This window comes from Antrostomus carolinensis, unplaced genomic scaffold, assembly GCF_000700745.2.
Source record: "Antrostomus carolinensis isolate BGI_N321 unplaced genomic scaffold, ASM70074v2 Scaffold10029, whole genome shotgun sequence".
Taxonomy (NCBI): domain Eukaryota; kingdom Metazoa; phylum Chordata; class Aves; order Caprimulgiformes; family Caprimulgidae; genus Antrostomus; species Antrostomus carolinensis.
In genome coordinates this window covers 3,879-20,008 of record NW_010340631.1, presented here as the reverse complement: position 1 = coordinate 20,008, position 16,130 = coordinate 3,879, and the positions used below count along the sequence as shown (strand labels likewise).

Genomic DNA, 16,130 nt, shown 5'->3' with positions numbered 1-16,130 from the left:
TTCATACCTGTTAGTAGCTAGGTGGGGGCCCAGGCAAAATGAGTTATGTGTATTAGTTACTTGCAGGTTAGATTCCTCCTCCCACTGTTGACAGCCATCTGCCCTAGGCAGGGGCTGCAACCCTGCTACCAGTTAATTATGTTGCTCATCATTATGGGGGGGGTTCATTCTTCTCTCTGCTTTTCCCTGTCTCTTAATGTCAGTGTCAACCTTGTCTCCTCTCTTCCCAGGTGTGCCAATGCTGTTTGTTATCCTCTGGGGAACTGTCAAGTACCTTTATGAAGATGAGGGGTTGGTTTAGTTCTGATTTTTCTAGTTATCTCATTTGTGCTGTTTGTGTGCACCAGCAGGTCATTGTTTGCTTTCTGTTCAGTGTGGTTTGCTTTGGCAGTGTGCTGAAACCTCACATAATTGCTTCTGTTTTGTCTGAAGGTCTTGCATAACATTTCAGAAAGGAGCATATGTTTCTTTCTGATCAGAATTTTCTGCATGTCTGAATGAATCTGTCCTTTTGCAGGTCAAGGAAAGGTATGTTTTGTTTTTCTGTAGTTACAGTATCAACAATAGAAGTCATCATACCCAACCAAGACCAGTCCTGCTACTGTGCCTTTGGCAGTAGCCTTTACAGTTATGCTTCAGAGGAAGGCAAAAACCTCCCACAGGATTCTGCCTGCGATTTGTAGTGGTTAGCTTATGCCTAGCAGCAGAGATGCGATTGTCTGTTCTTGTTTAAGCTTCCATTATTTAGGTCTTCTTAAAATAAAGGTACATTCTCTGTCTGCTTACATTAGTCTTGCTGAAGTCAACTACACCACATGCAAGACTGCTGCAAAACACAAAATGCATTTCATCCACTTTTACCATAGTGGCTGTTCTGAAAAATTGCCTTTATATATGCTTTATGTACCAAATAACACTGTAGTTTGTTGTTTGTGGGGTTTTTGTGGTTTTGTTTTTTTGGGGTTTTTTTTGTTTTGTTTTGTGGGGTTTTGTTGTTGTTGTTTTTTAAAAAGGAGGAAAGTTAAAAAACTTCCTCCTCTTAGTGACAGTGACTGTCTGGAAATATTTGGGTAGCTTTCTTTCTGATGAAATAAATCACTTTATGCCATTTCCTTTTTATTCTATATGTACTATTTATTGGGTCTTCCTCTTAGTTTCCAAACAACCCAATGAACAATTTTTTAGAGGGTCTTTCCCTGTCCCGATACAATCCTTGCTGGAGAGATGCTGCAGTGCAAAAATTCAGTGAAGTCAGAGCCACCTGCAGACTTTTTTCTGGTGTTCATATTAAGAACTGGCCTTTTTTTAGTGTCTTTTGTAGTACTGAGCTACTTCAGTCAAAGGTGCCTTTTCTGGCCTAAGCAATGCTAGAGTTTTCTGACTTTCCTTTTCAAGGTTGACTTCATAATATTCTGTAGCAAGATTGTGGCCATACTGATGTATTGCAAGTTTTATTGAAATAATCAGAATAGGTATAGAGAACATGCAGCCTCTGAGCAGGCGATGTTTGTGGGCATATCTTCCCAGTGATGTAGAAAATGTATTCAAAGTGTTCATGCTGAGCCCCCTACATTATGCGGTGCTCAGAGCTGATTTACGTTTTCTATTAAGGAAAACTGTCACTCACTGCCTTCAGCAGACCTTAAAGGGGGCAATTTTGCACTTTATTGAATTTTCTAAATCTTGTATAAATATTTGTAAAATACAACAATAAATAACCACGTGCAGCAGCTTCTCTGAAAGGCAAGATTTCTGTGCCTTGGGCAGGCATTTGCTGGAGCAGCCAGGGATATTTTCATCCTGTTTGCCATAGCACTGTCACCATGGATGTGCAGCAGGCTGTACATTTCTTTTGTGACTTAACTACTTCCCTGGCCATGAGGAATAACTGGAAGTAAATGTGGTCAGGGCTGGGAATTTGAGGCAGTCCTGTGAATGTAGCCGTTTGAGTGAAGGACAGAAGCCTGCAAGACTTACTTGTAGGCTGGCTTCTTCTTTCCTTACATGTGCAAGTGTAAACTCCTTTAGAAAGCAGTTGCTGTTTTAAAAAGTGAGCTATTGAAAAAGACTGTCTAGATTACAAATAAAATTAAAGGCAAGCTGTTCATCTTAGTTATTAGACTGTGCTAAAGGGTTGATACTTACACATCTTTGGTTTTGTCTGCAATTAATTATGGGAGCAAGGTAGCCAGCCTACAGTCTTTTTAAAAATGGAGCCATTCAGCTGTACCTCTTTAAGGTAAAAATTCAGTGTTTTCATTTTTAGAAAAAGAAGACCAAATTGGTAAGCACAGGGAGAAACTTCCCAGTAGCATTTATTTCACTAGACCAATTGTCCATTCAGAGCTCTGAGGCTATTAGTTGCCAAGCATCTTCTGAGTGGTGCTGAGCAAATGCCAGGGATAGATCACAAACACAATAGATGTCAGTGTATTTATCAGTGTGACAATCCCAGAAAGCACAGATGGACAAGAAATCATGTACAGATCTATCAATTTTCTTTTCTGGACACTTTAATAGCTGTGACACTTTTATTGGGCTGTAATGGCATTTTTATTGCACATATTTGTATAAATTTAAAAGTAGCTAAAACTGCTCTGTGCCACAGTAAGCAAATTAATACACACAGAAATGTAGCAGAGTTAATGTAAAGAATAATTTCTCAGCCTCCATCATTATCAGGAAATTTTAAAATTGCCTCTGCTTCCACTGCAGCTAGTCAGAAAATTAGAACTCCACTTCCAGCCATGCCTATTATCTCACTGGTCTTGAGGGGTTCCAATAAAATTAAAGGCTCCATGGAGCTGGCTCCCAGTCATGTGTACCAATTAAGAAGTAGTTCTGTTACTCATATTCCAGCTCAGGTACGCTGACTGCACACGGTATGTACACCGTTTTTTTCTCCAGTATCTAAAATACAATTGAATTGTAGGTTGTGGAGCTGCTGGTTGCAATGATATGTTTGTTACATGCATTAAACTGAAATTGAAAGAAAAAAATGAAATTCCAAGTCCTTCCTGGGCTTGTGGTACCTGCAAGGGAATATGGAACTGCCACAGCCAAGCTGCTTCACTTTCCTCTCTAGCAGGTGAGCGCACGTGGGTGTGGTGTTGTAGCATGGATCCCTACCACGTGCTGCACAGTTTGCTAGTTTCTCTCAAGTTGACTGTCCCATTACAAGGTTGTGGAGGGTTTGCTCTCCACCAACATCACCCAAGCTGAAGTTTCATAGGTCTGTTAAGAAACCTTAAGGAAAACTCAGCATATGTATGCTTTGGCAGATGAGATTTGGAGATGAAGATAAACTTGTTTTGTGAAGGAACCTATGTTTTCTGTAGTGCTGTTTCATAGTTTGTTTCACAGGCTGTATAGCTCAGAAACCTGCTGGCTTTATTGATGACTTGCTTTTGAGTAATGCTGAACAATGTGGCAGGAAGCTATCAAAGTTATTTCATAGAAATATTAAGTATGCTGTTGCTGCAGCAACAAGTGAAGTCATATGTGAACACTGTCCCAACACATATGGCTTATCATATAGTCAGGAGTGGCTGGCTGTGGCCAGGGTGGGACCTAAAATTACTAGATGTGCAAAGTCCCCAGTATAAAATTCACTTTGAACCAATGATGCCAAACTGTTGCTTGCAGGCATCACTTTTCTTGTGATTGTTCTCCAATATTGCTCAAGGACACAGGAATTTAAAAAGCTAAAATGAGACTTATGGTGAGAATGAAGTATTATATTGCCTGCAGCATGTTACTTACTTGGCAGAGGGCTCAGCTGGCCAACAAAAGTTGGGAACTATTGCTCCCATCTTTGGTTTTACTTGCTTATAATTTTTAAAACTCCCTTTGGGCCTGAAACCTGAAGGAACTGGAGTTTGCTGCCTTAATTGCTTTTTCTTGGTTAAAATTAGGAGGTCTTTTGAAAATAAGGACAAATAAAATAGATGACTGATCTAAATATTGGTATGATAAAAGACATGGTAGATAATGGGATAAAGAACTAACAAACAGTTAAATAATAATGACCTGACATTGGAGACTGAAGAGTAGTAAAAAATAATGCAGAAAGAGGAAGATAGGAACCACATAGGAAAGGCCTGACTCAGATTTCTCCACTTTTCCTTTCGGCCACATGAAAAGATTGACCTTGGTTTTAATAGAGTAAATCTTCACAATTAACTGATGATAATTCATAGCAAATTGTGGAGGAGAGCTAGCCATTAGTGGGTAAGAAAGGCCAGTGAGTAGTATCTAGTTGGATTATGATAGCTACAATAGTACAAAGCATTCAGTCTTTCTAAGAAGCAACTGCATCTGTTTCCATGTCAGCATGATGTGCTTTCCTGGTATCTAGTCCTCAGTATTGTTTTCCATCTGCATTGCTGTGACAGAATGAAAAGCAGGGGATTTTAGTAATGTAGTGAAACTTTTTCTTCTTTTCTCCTTTTTTTTTTTTTTTTTTCTGCCATCTTCCTAGTTGCTGGACCAGAAACTATAACATGAATTACTGGCTGATCATCAGACTACCCATTCTCATCGCCATTGGGGTGAGTATGGGGCGCATGCAGCAAGCTGGCAGATTTCCACGAGAACAGGACATGATATAGTACAAAGGATAGATGTGTACATGGCTGTTGTGCTTGTCCAAAGGCTAATAACCTTTGAGGGTATTGACATTTTCATTCAGAAATGTGATTTTTATGAAACCAAATTTGTTTTTGTCACTGGAATTCCAAACTAGCATTTTGTTTGTTTAATTTGGCCACATGCTGCCATGTTGTAGTGGCAGCACGGGATAACGAAACAGCATGCCACAGCAATCCAGTTAACTCCACTGTGTGCAGAAAGCTATGGCAGAGGTAGTACAGGGGGGGTAGAAGATAATATTCCAGGTACTTAGTTACAAAATAGCAACAAATTGTGTGGCATTGTGGAGAAATGCCATGTTTCGCAGCCACAATACTGTGTCAGTCTCAGACCTCCAGACAAGGCAAATGGGACAGCCCACACCTTTGCTGTGTCTCACTTCCCAGAGATGTAGGTAAGCTCCCCTGCTTTGTTTAGTGAACCGCCTGCATTTTCAAAGGTGGCTTGTGCATTCACAAGAACATGTATTTAGAGCACAATTCCTTAGCAAGGAGTTGAATTCTGTAACAAATTCTGCAGCTACAGAATAGCAGGATGCAGTAGCAGGGACCTACACATGCATACACAAACCAGCTTTTTTGAACACTTATGCACATGCTTTTCTTGATGATGATATAAATCCTTCTTTCATTTCTCCAGGTAAATTTCCTGATCTTTATCAGAGTTATATGCATCATCATCTCCAAACTACAGGCTAATTTGATGTGCAAAACTGACATAAAATGCAGGTATGTCATATGGTGGTTTGACACTTTTAATGCCCATCAAAATGGAAGCAGACAAGGAGGTACATGAAAGGAGTGGATTGACAAAGGTGGTTAAAGATCACAGACCTTGAGTAATGCACAGCTGTGGTGTCATATGTTGGTATGACTGCTTGGACAGTCAGTCCCCAGAAGAGCCTCCTGGTGAACCCAGGGCAGGTGTTACACCTGTGTTATAGATAACAGAAGGCTTGATCTCAGGGTTTGTCACTTTACGGTCTTCCATAATACTGGATGAATATTAATTAAGCAGATATTTTTTAAATACTTGCAGCATATGCAAGTGCTGGATGCTAAGGTCCTTGAATGCATCCAGAGAAGGGCAACAAAGCTGGTGAGAGGGCTGGAAGGAATATTCTATGAGGAGCAGCTAAGGACTTTGGGCTTGTCTGTTTTGGAGAAAAGGAGGCTGAGAGGCAACCTCATTGCTCTCTACAGCTTCTTGAGGAGAGGAAGTGGAGAGGGAGGTGCTGAGCTCTTCTCTCTGGTATCCAGTGATAGGATGCACAGGAATAGTTTAAAGGCATGCCAGGGGAGGTTTAGACTGGACATGAGGAAGCACTTATTTACTGAGAGGGTGGTCAAACACTGGAAGAGGTTTCCTAAAGAGGTGGTCAGTGCCTCAGACCTTATAAACAGGTCAGTGTTTAAGAAGCACTTGGTCAAAGCCCTTAATAACATGCTTTTAGGTTTTGGTCAGCCCTGAAGTGGTCAGGCAGTTGCAGCAGATGATCATTGTAGGTCCCTTCCAACTGAAATATTCTATTCTATCCTATTCTAATTTGAAAAAAATAATATGAGTGATAGAAAGAAAAACTTTAACTTCAGTGAAGATCAAGACAGGTAATTTTGAGTATTGCTCCTTGTTCTTCTTGCCACTTGTTACTGGGACAAACTTTCCATCTTGAATGCGTAGGATGTTTCAAGAGAGATGTCAGGGTTATCACAGGAATGTTCAATTTTTATTTTGCAGGCTTTGCCCTGTCTGTGTCTGTATTCTTCCTGTTATTTAATCACCTTGCTAAGATTCATGGTCACATCCTTCATTTCTGCATCTTGGAGAATACTTTTGTATTGCAGTCTGAAAAATAATGTAGAGATAACAAGTTAGCTATTGAATTAACCAGTGTGGAGCTACATGCTGTGGTAGCTGGACTGCTCCTGGTGGTTGACTTAGCTAGTTTGAAGTTGGGTATTTCAGTGCTGCAGTCTTCTAAGCTAGACACTGCATGCATTTTGGTGCATTCTCATCAGGGTATAGAGTTGCCCTGCATATTACCTACCTTCTTTACCTCACATGAAATTTTGGAAATCCTAATACACATTTAGAACTCAAAGCAGAGAAAAGGACTTGTTTGAATAAGCTGTAGGCTTTGCTTTCATGGCTATTGTTTTCTTGAATATATGTGACCTTTATTTGCCAGGGTAAAACTTGCAATGGTGGAAGGGAGGGATTTTCCAGTTTTGATGGCTTGAAGCCATTTAAAATTCAGACTCTAAATTTACCCTGTCAAGGGAGAAAGCCCTTGCCCTCATGACTCCTGCAAGCAGCAGGAAGGTTTGATGCAGGTGGAACATTTCTCAGAGGTGCGTGTTCATTCATGTCTTCATGTTGCATGTTCAAAAATCTGCTGTGTAGACAGAAAGGCTTTATCAGAAAAGGATTTACCCAGCAACAGAGCCTTCTTCACTGGTGAAGACTATAGTCTTGGTGGTCCATCCAGAGGTTGGTGGTTATAACCAGAAGCTTTAGGGGAAGTCTTTTACCCAAAAGAGTTCAGTTCATTGGTATGCTTCTGAGGACCAGTACTCAAAGATTCCTGTATCAGAATTTCCACCCCTCCGCCTTCTTTTCTGCTCAAAAGACACTGGAAAAGATCTGGGGTGGAGGGAAGGCAGAACTGCTATGTTGGAATGTTATTTTAAACAATGACCAGTCTAGCTGCCATAGAAGGTCACTAGTTTAGATACATTTGTGTATAGAAAGGAGAAAAGTGTTTTGCTCTTTGGACAATCTTTCCTTCACCTCTCTCCTGTTGTCCATTAATTTGATGAAGAGAGAGAAATCACTGTTCAGTATGGCAGCAAATCCATTTTCTCTGCAGAACGACTGGAATTGGGGAGAAGCTTCTTTCCTTGCTTAGGGAAAAGATTTTCTTTAGGGAGGTCTTAATTAGCCAGGAAGCTTTTTCATAGGACTCTGCATGGCTTCCTGTTTAAGGCAGAGCTCTCCAAGTGTTCCATCTAGAACAATTAACATTCATTAAATAACCTAGGGGATTGCTGTACACCTACACAACTCCCTTTTTTTACCCAGGCAGTGTCTCCAGAGCCAAGTCATCATCAGCCTCCCACTTCTACCTCTATCTCAGGCAGGTGGTGGTGGAGCAGAGCCTCCATCACAAGACTTGCTGGTAAGCTGCTTATTTAAATAATCTCCCCTATCCACGAATACAATGGTCTGCCTAGGTCCACTACAGATCTGCACTTCTGCTTACCTGTATATGTAAACTGTTTCATTTCAATAGGTCCTTTGATTCACCACCCTCCTTGTGCATCAAGGACATTGGCAGGCCAGTGGATGGGCTGACAGGAGCCTTGCACTTGGTGTGTAATAACCCCATGCAGTAGTACAGGATGGGCACTGACTGGGGAGAAAGCAACTCTGCAGAAGATCCAGGGATGCTGGAGGACAACAGGTTGAACATGATTCAGCAGTGTGCCCTTGTGACAGCGTAGGCTGACTACATACTGGGCTACACTAGCATGAGCATAGCCAGAAGGTCAAGGGAAGTGACCGATCCACTCCATTCAGGACTTGTGAGACTGCTTCTGGTGTCCAGGTTGAGGCTCCCCAGTAAAGAAAGACACTGTGTCCTGTTCCTCCAACCCCATGGGACTTGCATCAGTTTTGCACCAAACTAGTTCAGGGGCTGGACCAGGTGACATAGAAGGAGGTGCCGAAAACTACGTTTATTTAGTCTGGTGAACAGAAGACTAAGCAAGGATTTAATTGCAGTCTTCAGTTACCTAATGGTGGTTATACAGAAGATAGAGCTGGAGTCTTTTCAGATGTGAGCAGTAAAAGGACAAGGGGCAGAGGTCACAAGTAATAAGGGAAATTCCAATTGCATGTCAGAGGTGAAAAAAAATTCACAGTGAGAGTGGTCTGATGCTGGAAGAGAGGGCTAGAGAGGCTGTAGGGGACCTTGGAGATATTCAGAACTTGGCTGGACACAGCCCTGGGTAACCTGCTGTGAACTGGAGTTGGACCAAAGACTTCCAGAGGTCCCTTCCAACCTGAATGGTTACATGATTCAGAATAACAGCCAACAGCCCTAGGGCACACAAGAGCTGCTAAGTACTGACAGCCCTGCTAGTTGAGTGATTTTTTTATCTACTAAATTGTCTCAAGACAGGTCATTGTGAGATGTTGATAGGTTCTGTGGCCCAGGATAGCCCTATAAACTCCTGTGTAAGACTCAGGCATTATCCTGTTCGGTGGCTAGCATGTACGTCTATCAAAAGAGAGTTAAGGCCCATTCTTGTGAATGATTTCATGTGGTTGTACCTCTGAGCGTTGCTCTCTCACAGATGAAAAATCACAGAATCATGTTTTATTTCAGGTTGGTTTGTCTTTTTTCCTTTGCTAGCTATGTCTTTGAACTTGCCAATTAAATAATAGAGTCATCACTCACTTTAAGTCAGTTTAACTGCTTTTACGAAGTGTTCTGCAGTTACCGTTAGTTACGACGTTTTGAAGATTTAGCACACCACAGAGGTGGGAAGGTATAGCAAGTACTCCTCCCTTTGACAAGATCTTCTAAAAAAATTCCTATTATTGATAGATTATTTCTTTCAGGCCATGAACAAGGTAGGTTTTGATAATCTCTCCCACTTACAGATGGGGAAAAGGATACACAAGAAGGACATCTCAGGTACAAGAAAGCACGTGGCCTTCTGAGTTTAGAAGATTTTCCATGTGAAATACAGCAAATAGCTGAATACAGAGCTTTGCTCTTAGCAGGAAGTGGTCTACAGTGGAGTGGCAGGGGCAGTTAAAACATGTTGCTACCTACTAAGGTTATTTGGAGGATTATTTTTTTATCTGCAGCCTCTGGAGGAGGATTCTGTGGCACAAAGTGGTGGAATGACTTATGGAAGTTGGCAGTGTGTCAGAAGCAGAATGCAGAAACAGTGACTCCCAGTGATCATTTTGATCAAAAATTATCTACTCAATGGCATTGTTTTTTTTTCTTTTTTTTTGTGATCTTAGGCTGGCCAAGTCTACGTTGACTCTGATCCCACTGCTGGGGACCCATGAAGTCATTTTTGCCTTTATTACTGATGAGCATGCCAGAGGGATGCTGCGCTTTGTGAAGCTTTTTACTGAACTCTCCTTTGCTTCTTTCCAGGTAGCACTCACACTGTGCCCATGTGGATAAGAAATTTTTTAACTGCTGTTTGGGGACCTGCTTTCTCTCTCATTCATTGCATGTTCCCTGTTCTTTATATTTCCCAATTTAACACTAGATTTTACAGGATCATGACAGTGGAAGGGAAAGAATGAGGACTAATTTTTAATAGCTGACTTAGCTGTTAGCGTCACTTACTCTTATTTTCAATGTCTTAAATTTACCACAATAAACTGGTATTCGTATCCATGTATTAATATCTACTTCCTATGGGACACCTCAAGGCAATAATGAAATTGTCTGTGATTTCTTGTAATTGTATAATGGCATTACTGAAAGCAAATTTTGTGCTCTCTCCAGTGTTTTTCATACTCCTTGGAAAATGTGCTGTGAGAGGTAACTGTCTACAGCTGTAACTGCATGGGAGGAGGATGTAGATTTACTGTGATTTTTATTTAGCTATTGTGTTAGGTAAGGCCATTTCAAAAGAGTCTTCTTGTCTAAGGGAATCGTTATTCTTTGTGTTTCCCTACTCATTCATTCCCTGTTCATCAATCACAGAGCTGTATTTAAGATCGCTGTGAATTGTTCACTTATGAAATATTTATAACTTGAAACCAGGTAAGGAAAAAGATTGAGAAAAGAATTTTTAGAAAACATAACAGGTTGAAGAAAACATTAACTCCTTTTTTCCTAAGATCGTGTGGTTTAAGACATAGTTTGGTCAAACCTCTCCTCTGCCATCAGAGCTGAGAGGGACCACAGACTGTCTCCATCTTTCAGTCTTATATGGGACATGCCAGTGTGGAGCCTCTAGCACTCTCCAGGTTTGTTTGGTAAAGTGAAGGAACTGCTCTTCTCACTGTTCTTCTGTTTTTTGTTGATTTCAGGGGCTGATGGTTGCAATTCTCTACTGTTTCATCAATAATGAGGTAAGAGAAACACTTAGTTGTTCCAGTTTGCCTTATCAGCATCCACTATAGGAAAAGGAAATTGAAAATGGTCTTGAACTGCTAAATTGTCTTTGTTCAGGACTTTTACTTTGTTTACAGACCTTCCTCCATACAGCTACACAGAATAACTCTTCAGACAAATGTTGTTGGAAGGAATTCGGGCAGTGTAATTTAGGGCCACTATTTGTAGGCAATTATGTTGTCTTGCTCACAATTGTATAGTTTGTACTGCTGGAGCTTTTCTTTTATTAAGAATTATAGCTGCTCTTCTTAATCTGTGTTATAGTGCTTTTTATTTGCTTGTTTTGGTGAATGTGGGAGTGGAGCCCATTTTATTCTGAGAACTCGGCTCAGCTGGCTGGTGGTAAGGTTGGAGAATCCTCTTGGCTAATGCTGGACAGTTTGGTTTCATTTGGTTACCCTCTGGCCCAGCTACTTGAAGACATCATCATGCTGTCATTCAAACTGAACTTCATGGAGTGGTGAGCTCTGCCACAGGCCCAGAAGAAATGTAGCCAGGGTTTAATTGATTGCAGGTACCATCTTCTGTGGTGTCTGCTGAATCCCAGACCTTTTGGGGGAAAGAGCATTGTTCAGTTTCAGTGTTGCAGGAACTCTCATGTTACCTTCTAAATCATTATTATCATTATTATTCATTCAGCAGCCAGGTTTGCAAGGGAAGCAAACAGTGCTAATTTGGCAGCACATTATTAAGATTAATGCACATCAATGTTTTTCACACTCATGCTAAATCTACTTTTAAACATGACATGGTAATTCAAGATCACCTACTGAGAGATAGGCCTCATCAAGGAATTGGAATAAATGGAAAAATGTTCTGTTAGTGTCGTTATGGCCAAGGTGGAGTCAACAGAAAAGCAGCAGGCACCCTGAATTAAGCCCTGCAGGAGACTGTTCACTTTTGTAGCTTGTGGGTAAGATTTTGTTCAAGTGAATGTGTTAATTCTGCTGCTTAAAAAAGTCAGAGGTGGGTAGCAGCAGGCTTTGCTCAGGCATGAATTAGAGAATATTTGTTTCAAATCCCTTGTACAGCTTTACAGGTGTACTTTAATCCTGAAATGCAGCACTGTCTGCTGGTGCATCATGTATTTCCTTTGATTCACTTTGGCCTTTGTTCATACATCCCCTGTGCAGCTGCAGCCAGGCCTGTCATGAGTAATGCCCAGTAATTTCCTCTGTGTGATAACAAGGGCAAAGTTACATTATAGCCCAAACTTTATTACAACCCTGAAACAGGTAGGCTTGTTTTGTTTGAAGGAACTTACTGTGAAGTAGCCTACCAACATTTCTAAGAGGTTCTCCAAATCTCTTGTTGCTGTGGTTCTCTTGCCTTTGTAATATAAATTCAATAAATTCTTAAAATCTAACCACAATGTGCTCAGCTTCACAGAAAGCTGACAGATAGTCTAGAATAAATTATTTGGCTTGTTCCAATTCTTATTAAAAGAAGGGAGAAGGGTTTTGTCAAGCCCAGTCATCAGCATCCATAAAATAAATCCATGTAAAGAGTTTGATTCGGTCAAGTCTCTTCTATTTCTTTCCTAAACTATATGATAATTTTTTGCTAAACTAAAGGAGAAATTGTTTTTCTTCTGACAGACTATATGTGCCTGAAGGCTATCCTAGTTTGCAGTATGGTCTATATTTTTATTTTTGTCTGTCACTCATTGACTCCTTTCCTTTTTCCTTAGCCATACAGAATGAAAGTTTTTTGCAAGTCCTGGTGTCAGATCAAGAGTAGAAATGAAGCTAGAAGTGATACTCATGTCCTTTTTTTTAAGATCTACTTATGAAAAAACATTAAATATATTCATATTTCAGTCATATTTCACCTGAAAGAGTCTGGATTTTCTCTGATATTACTTTGAAACCAACAGCAGGGTCTCATCAGACTGCCTGTTATCACCAATGTTCTTTGCAAAATGAGCTGGGCTTAATATGACCAGTTTTTCTGCAGTTAAGGTTGCTTTCTATAAGAAATACTCTAAGCCACAGAGATGCTGCCTCTTTACACCAGAAATAGTTTAAGGTGGTTCAGGTTTAATTCTCTGTAGTCTTGCTTCTCCTTTTTGCCTCCTTCCTGTCACAGTGGCAGTACACTTCACTCTCTTCTACCTTAAAGAATCTATCCTGACTCCAGGACTCCTGAATTTTTTTAATTACTGCCCAGTCTTCCCTTTTCCTTCTCATTTCTTTTCATTCCCTATACAGACTTTCCATTGAACTCAATCAGCTCTATTCCATCCCATTTCAGACCTACTTCCCTTTCACTATGCTTTGTTGAGATGTTTTTTGTCAAAGTTTAACTTTTTTTTGTAATCAGATTTGATTCATTGCCACCTTCTCAACATTCTTGCCTATTAACTGCATTAAGGTCAATCAGCTGCTCTTTGTGAGAAGCCTTCTCCACCTTGAACCTCCACAACCATCTTTTCCAAGTTCTCATACCTCTTCCCTTTCTTTTTCAAAATACTCTACGTAAAAATTTTCCTTCTTCTCCTTTCTCATAAGAGCTTTGTTCTTGGTTCCCTTTTCCCTGTTTAGCTTATTTCTGGGGAATCTTATCCACACATGTGAGTTGGTAGGTTAATTATTTTGCTGAAAGGTCTGTAGATCTACTTCTGTGCTCAAGAATTTCCTCTCTACAAAATAAATCTTAACCTATTTCCTCGGTCATACATTCACAGCTGTCTAGAAAAAATGCAATTCAACATGGATAGCAGAGCTCCTCTTTACCCTTTTCCTAACCTCTGGAGAGAAAACTAATATTCTGTCATTCAGATCCATTCCTAAGACATAATCTCTGATATAGTCTTTTGTTCAGGTCTTCCCATTCACTTAATTTCAGTCTTGCAGGTTATTTGTATCATAGCTCTAGGATACAGCCTGTCATGTCTGGACAGATTTAAAACTCATTTTCTCCCTTTGACTGATTCTAAGATACCCATTTCTATTGCTTATTGACTTATTCTGTCAGTTAAGTACATTCACAGTTGCTTTCAAGATCTGCCTGTAAATGTCTACAACTGCTTTTTTCCCAGTGTTGCCTATTAAACCAGCTGTTTTCCATGCCCACAAAAGGTACCAAGTACTGGGGTGGCAATATGTCTTTTGCAGACAGCATGGTCCCTGCATTTCACTGCTTCCTTTTCTGTCTTTATCAGGCTGTTCTTCTGTATTCTTCTATGCCAACCCATCCCCGACACACTGTCTTTTTTCTGGTGTCTTTGTGCAGCTTTTGACACAATGACCCACAGTTACCACAGTAAAATACAAGCTTCTATCTCAGCATATTTCCTTCTGTCCCATTTGGTTGTGATACTGGAGGGGCAGATTCCATTGTCAGAAATGCAGAGATGCAGCTGGTTCCCATCAGGACAGTATTCCGTATAAGGGATGTAGCCCAGAGCTGACAAACACTGCTAGAGGTAACCACCAAGGAAAGGCAATTGGTCATGTAAGGCTTTGCTCCTTTTTTAGGGCTGCCTCCCAGATTCAGTATTTCACAGTGAACAAGCAGATATGATAGATATACAGGATGCCCAGGAAGTTTCCCTCAGAGTCTGAAGGTTTCAGCAGCCTGGGTATGATGATAAGCCTACGCTGGAACTGCCATCAACCTATTTAGTCTTTTGGTGGTCAGTACCCGCTAAAAGGAAACAAAAAGGAACTCTCCAGAGATAGTGAATTTATTCCAGGCTGAAGTACACACGATAATGGATTGATTACTGTAGTTGCACTCCTGCCTCTTACTAGAGTAAAAAAGGTTCAATTTTACGTCCTCTCCCTTATGCATTAAAAGCTAATGGAGGTTCTTACTTAAGTCAAATGGCAAGAACTTTGGCCATGGAACAGGAAGATCTAAATTCTGTTCTTGTTTACCAATTACAAGACCCTAGATAAACTTCCAAATGCATACAGAGGTTACACAGTTTATCCCAGAACCTGTGACTGGATGAGAGTATTTTGTAGCTTTAAAAAACCCTAGTATCTGGAATGAGATATTGTAATTGCTATTTAAAAAGGGCAGAAAAAGTACAGTCTTTAATGTGCTTAATTGTTGTTTTTTCAATCCTGAATACATCTTCATTTTTTGTATGGAATAAAAAACCTGTAAATATTCAAAGGACAAAAATTAGCCAAGACATAATACTGTTTAAATCAAACCAGAAGTTAAAACAGAATGCCTAAGAATACCTGTGGTGACGGTATTGAGCAGAAAGCCAGTCTTTTCAGTCATTTAATGGCTGATAAGCAAAATCAACTTAATTGTTAGCACTGGTAGGGCACAGAGTACATTCAATATTGCAGCTGAATACAATTTAAAATAAAATAATGAAGATAAGATTTCCTGGTGCATAAAAGAGTTTTATTTCTACAAGTAGAAGTCAATGCTGACATTATTTTAAATATGGAATACCCTACAATGGACTAACGAGATAACTGGATAATTTGAAGCAATAATATTGCAAGTTTAAAGCATTGCCAGCTTTTCTCAGTAGTATATCTTTATTTTTTTTCTTTGCTCTTTTCTAATAGATCTGGTTAGTTCTACAGTCATTCCTTTTGTTTCCTTCTTTTATTCTGTTAGGTTCAGATGGAGTTTCGGAAAAGCTGGGAGCGCTGGAGATTGGAACATTTGTATGTCCAGAGAGACAGCAGTATGAAACCTCTGAAGTGTCCGGCCAACAGCATCAGTAGCGGAGGCACGGTAGGCAGTAGTGTCTATGCTGCCACTTGTCAGGCCACATTCAGCTAAGATTTCTGCAGGTGAACCAGACTGAGAGCAATGAACTGTATAATATACCTGAAAACCCTTAAATACCCAAGCAAGTGGCTTAAGTATGCCATCTCCAGCAAGAAACAAGCTTATGCTGCTCATTGCCTGCAGGCTGTTGGACAAAGGTTTCTAGGGAAAGCAATCTGCTAATGTAATCAACACATCAGAGAAAAAATTGATCACGTCTAAAGTAAGTTAAAAGAGTTTCTTCCTATTTGCACACAAGGCCTCCAGGTGTCCAAAACTTAAGCATAGCATTGATCCAGTCTGAAACCACAGGGTCAATGGCTTATTACTGTTGAGTGGGCAAGCTGAGTGATCGACTGATTAAATTACAAGGATACTGAATATGATTATTGCAAAAAAAAAAACCAAAACACATTTAAACTTTTATGGGGATAGGGTAAGATGCTATTGCCAGTTTTATTAAAAAAGGACTTAGTGGGACACAACTTGCATTTTAGGGAAGAATCAGTTTTGTAGTAAGAGTTTTCCCAAAGCTAAAGTTGAAAATATGCTTGCTTACCTATTTTCTGGGTAGGAGAAG

General features: G+C 40.2%; 1 protein-coding gene across 2 annotated transcripts; it reads left to right on the top strand.

The window, feature by feature from the left end:
* Positions 1-235: 235 nt before the first annotated feature.
* LOC104531358 (glucagon-like peptide 1 receptor) lies at positions 236-15,585 on the top strand. Of its 2 annotated transcripts, none has more exons than XM_010176216.1 (6): positions 236-291; positions 4,481-4,550; positions 5,290-5,378; positions 9,691-9,829; positions 10,720-10,761; positions 15,395-15,585. In XM_010176216.1, the coding sequence occupies exons 1-6, from the start codon at positions 239-241 to the stop codon at positions 15,560-15,562; spliced, it is 561 nt and encodes a 186-aa protein (XP_010174518.1). In that variant the 5' UTR covers positions 236-238; the 3' UTR covers positions 15,563-15,585. The 2 variants fall into 2 exon arrangements, with proteins under 2 accessions (XP_010174518.1, XP_010174519.1); XM_010176217.1 differs by lacking the exon at positions 236-291 and adding an exon at positions 423-528 and having other exon boundaries at positions 15,395-15,569.
* The last annotated feature ends 545 nt before the right edge of the window (positions 15,586-16,130 follow it).

Coding starts and splice junctions, on each gene's coding strand:
- LOC104531358 (XM_010176216.1), top strand. CDS start 239: ATGCTGTTTGTTATCCTCTGGGGAACTGTCAAGTACCTTTATGAAGAT. Junction 4,551..5,289: donor CCATTCTCATCGCCATTGGG/GTGAGTATGGGG, acceptor TCATTTCTCCAG/GTAAATTTCCTGATCTTTAT. Junction 10,762..15,394: donor ACTGTTTCATCAATAATGAG/GTAAGAGAAACA, acceptor TTATTCTGTTAG/GTTCAGATGGAGTTTCGGAA.